At 44.2% G+C, this 3,349-nt stretch overlaps 1 protein-coding gene across 1 annotated transcript in view; it reads right to left on the bottom strand.

Moving 5' to 3' along the window:
- The window catches only part of NUP153 (nucleoporin 153kDa), a 72,250-nt gene extending 72,127 nt beyond the window's left edge, over positions 1-123 (bottom strand). Inside the window, exon 1 of the mRNA XM_010848832.1 lies at positions 12-123. Within this exon, the coding sequence (XP_010847134.1) occupies positions 12-123 (112 nt within the window). The remainder of the gene's footprint in view (positions 1-11) is intronic.
- Between the last annotated feature and the right edge of the window lie 3,226 nt (positions 124-3,349).

A 3,349-nucleotide genomic window follows, 5' to 3' on the forward strand; every position in this document is an offset into this window, starting at 1 on the left:
GTCGTCGTCGCCGCCGTCGTCCCTGCAGTCGCCGCTGTTGCGTCTATTGCCGCTGCTAAGGCCGCCGCTGCGGTCGCGAGCCAGAACGCCGTCACTCGTCAGCGCCCGGCGAGCCTGCGTCATCACGCTGCGACCGGCTGATAGACGAGAAAGGGAGGAAGGAAGGAAGGAAGGGCTGGTCGAGCCCGCGCTCTCGGCCGCGCGGGCCGCTGGGAAATGTAGTTAACGGGGGGAAGGCGAATTCTCGGAATGGACGCTGAAGGAGAGAGGCACGGTTTGCCGCAGAGGCACAAAGCCAGGGGGGTTCCGTTCCTTTTCCTGTGCTCGGCTATAAACGTAGACTTAGAAGACGCATTTAACACAGAAGCAGTAACCTTCTTACTCTCCTCTTTCCTCGTGGTTGGTAAAGAGGACAGAAAGTGAGCAGATAGTTAAATCAGACAGGAGTGAACATTATCTTATAAAAAGAAAAAAACTGGTTGAAAAAAACAATGTTCATGATCTTTAAGCCTAAAGCAGAATTAGAAAAACATACAGTGTCATTAACGTTCCATTGTTACATAAGAGCTGTTGTCAAAGAACGCGAATTCTGGTTCCACCACTCTAGTTTGACCTTGGATAAGTCAAAACCTTCCTCCTCCCTATAAAATGGGAACTTTAATATCCACCTTATAGAACTGTTGTGATCATCCAAGTGGAGCACTTAGTATATTTCCTAGTATATGGGAAACGCAGTATATGAGTACAATGACTACGTACAGCCGTCAGCTCACATGAGAGGTAAAGGATATATTAGCAGTAATAAAACTGTACATATATTTGCCCCAAATAGAAGACGTATTTAGGAAAGTGAGTAAGTGAGCTAGGCTCAAACACTGAATCCACAAAGTATAGATATTTTAAGAGTTGACCGTTAAAAAGATATTGGTGATCAGGTGGTGTAGACCTCATTCAATGGACAAGACAGGGGTCCAAAGAATTCAGGTGGCATACTGGAGGACCCTTAGCTGGGCAGACAAAGCCAAGACTATAACTCAACTCTTCTGTAAGAGTTCAAACAAAGTAACCAAATGATTAGCAAGAAAATCTACTTCTGTGAAAACATAGTCTTAATGGACCATTTGGCTTCCCTGGTGGCTGACACGGTAAAGCATCTGCCTGCAATGCAGATGACCAGCGTTCAGTCCATGGGTGGGGAAGATCCCCTGGAGAAGGAAATGGCTACCCACTTCAGTATTCTTGCCTGAAGAATTTCATGGACAGGAACTGGGAGGGCTACAGTCCAAGGGGTCTCCAAGAGCCAGACAGGACTATGCAGACAGATACACACTTAATTTTAAGTCTATCGCTTAGTAGCTATGTAGCCTCTGGGAAGTTATCAGTCTCCTAAGTTTCAGTTTCCTCATCTGCAAATAGAATGAATATATATAGTTCATAATAACTGCTTAGAAAGCATCTAATAGCATCCAGTTATCAGATACAAATAATTAACTGTAAGACTGTTAAACCAAACTACCATCAAACTGCATGACTCCAATCACTATATAAATCATATACGTCAAAATGTGAAGCCGAACCTACAGTACCTTGAAATTTGTAGTACCTTCCAGCACCTAAGGAACCATGCCATATCAAGCATAGGTTTACAGAACAAATGGCATCTCTGACTAAAACCACCAAGACTATAAAAACTTCCCAAACATGATGGACAAAATTAATCTACCTCCTTTTTGTGTTTCAGTGTCTTCCCCCTAAAGCACTCTCTTCCCCCTGAATCTCTTCCTCCTAAAGCACTTCATCTTTCTTCAATACAATTGTTTGTCTTCAAGATTCTTAGCTAGGAATGTGACAAGCAGAGTAAAGTAATTCATAGTAAGCTAACTTCCAGGAAAGATGTGTTCCGTTCAGTTGCTCAGTCGTGTCCGACTCTGCAACCCCATGGACTGCAGCATGCCAGGCCTCCCTGTGTATCACCAACTCCCGGAGTTTACTCAAATTCTTGTCCATTGAGTTGATGATGCCATCCAAGCATTTCATCCTGTCGTCCCCTTCTCCTCCTGCCTTCAATCTTTCCCAGCATCAGGATCTTTACAAATGAGTCAGTTCTTTGCATCAGGTAGCCAAAGTATTGGAGTTTCAGCTTCAACATCAGTCCTTCCAATGAAAGATATGTACCTGAATCTTTAATTGCACTACATATATTAGAGACTGAATGTAGCCACATCCCATTTACCCTTTTCATCCTACCAAACTCAAGATTTCTAGCACAGGAGATTGGCTGGGACTCAACAATCATTCCTTTGTTCAGGGCTTGTTATTTGGTGTATGGGACAGCATTCATCAGTCAGTGACAAGCAGAGTAAAGTAATTCATAGTAAGCTAACTTCCAGGAAAGATGTGTTCAGTTCAGTTGCTCAGTCATGTCCGACTCTTTGCGACCCCATGAATCACAGCACACCAGGACTCCCTGTCCATCACCAACTCCCAGAGTTCACTCAAATTCACATCCATCGAGTCGGTGATGCTATCCAGCCATCTCATCCTCTGTTTCCCCTTCTCCTCCTGCCCCCAATCCCTCCCAGCATCAGAGTCTTTTCCACTGAGCCAACTCTTCGCATGAGGTGGCCAAAGTACTGGAGTTTCAGCTTTAGCATCATTCCTTCCAAAGAAATCCCAGGGCTGATCTCTTTTAGAATGGACTGGTTGATCTCCTTGCAGTCCAAGGGACTCTCAAGAGTCTTCTCCAACACCACAGTTCAAAAGCATCAATTCTTCGGCGCTGAGCTTTCTTCACAGTCCAACTCTCATATCCATACATGACCACTAGAAAAACCATAGCCTTGACTAGACGGACCTTTGTTGGCAAAGTAATGTCTCTGCTTTTCAATATGCTCTCTAGGTTGGTGGTAACTTTTCTTCCAAGGAGTAAGCGTCTTTTAATTTCATGGCTGCAGTCACCATCTGCAGTGATTTTCGAGCCCAAAAAGATAACGTCTGACACTGTTTCCACTGTTTCCCCATCTATTTGCCATGAAGTGATGGGACCAGATGCCATGATCTTCGTTTTCTGAATGTTGAGCTTTAAGCCAACTTTTTCACTCTCCTCTTTCACTTTCATCAAGAGGCTTTGCAGTTCCTCTTCACACTCTGCCATAAGGGTGGTGTCTTCTGCATATCTGAGGTTATTGATATTTCTGCCAGCAATCTTGATTCCAGCTTGTGCTTCTTCCAGCCCAGCGTTTCTCATGATGTACTCTGCATATAAGTTAAATAAGCAGGGTGACAATATACAGCCTTGATGTACTCCTTTTCCTATTTGTAACCAGTCTATTGTTCCATGTCTAGTTCG

The sequence above is a fragment of the Bison bison genome, unplaced genomic scaffold, assembly GCF_000754665.1.
Source record: "Bison bison bison isolate TAMUID 2011002044 unplaced genomic scaffold, Bison_UMD1.0 scf7180017864274, whole genome shotgun sequence".
Lineage (NCBI taxonomy): Eukaryota > Metazoa > Chordata > Mammalia > Artiodactyla > Bovidae > Bison > Bison bison.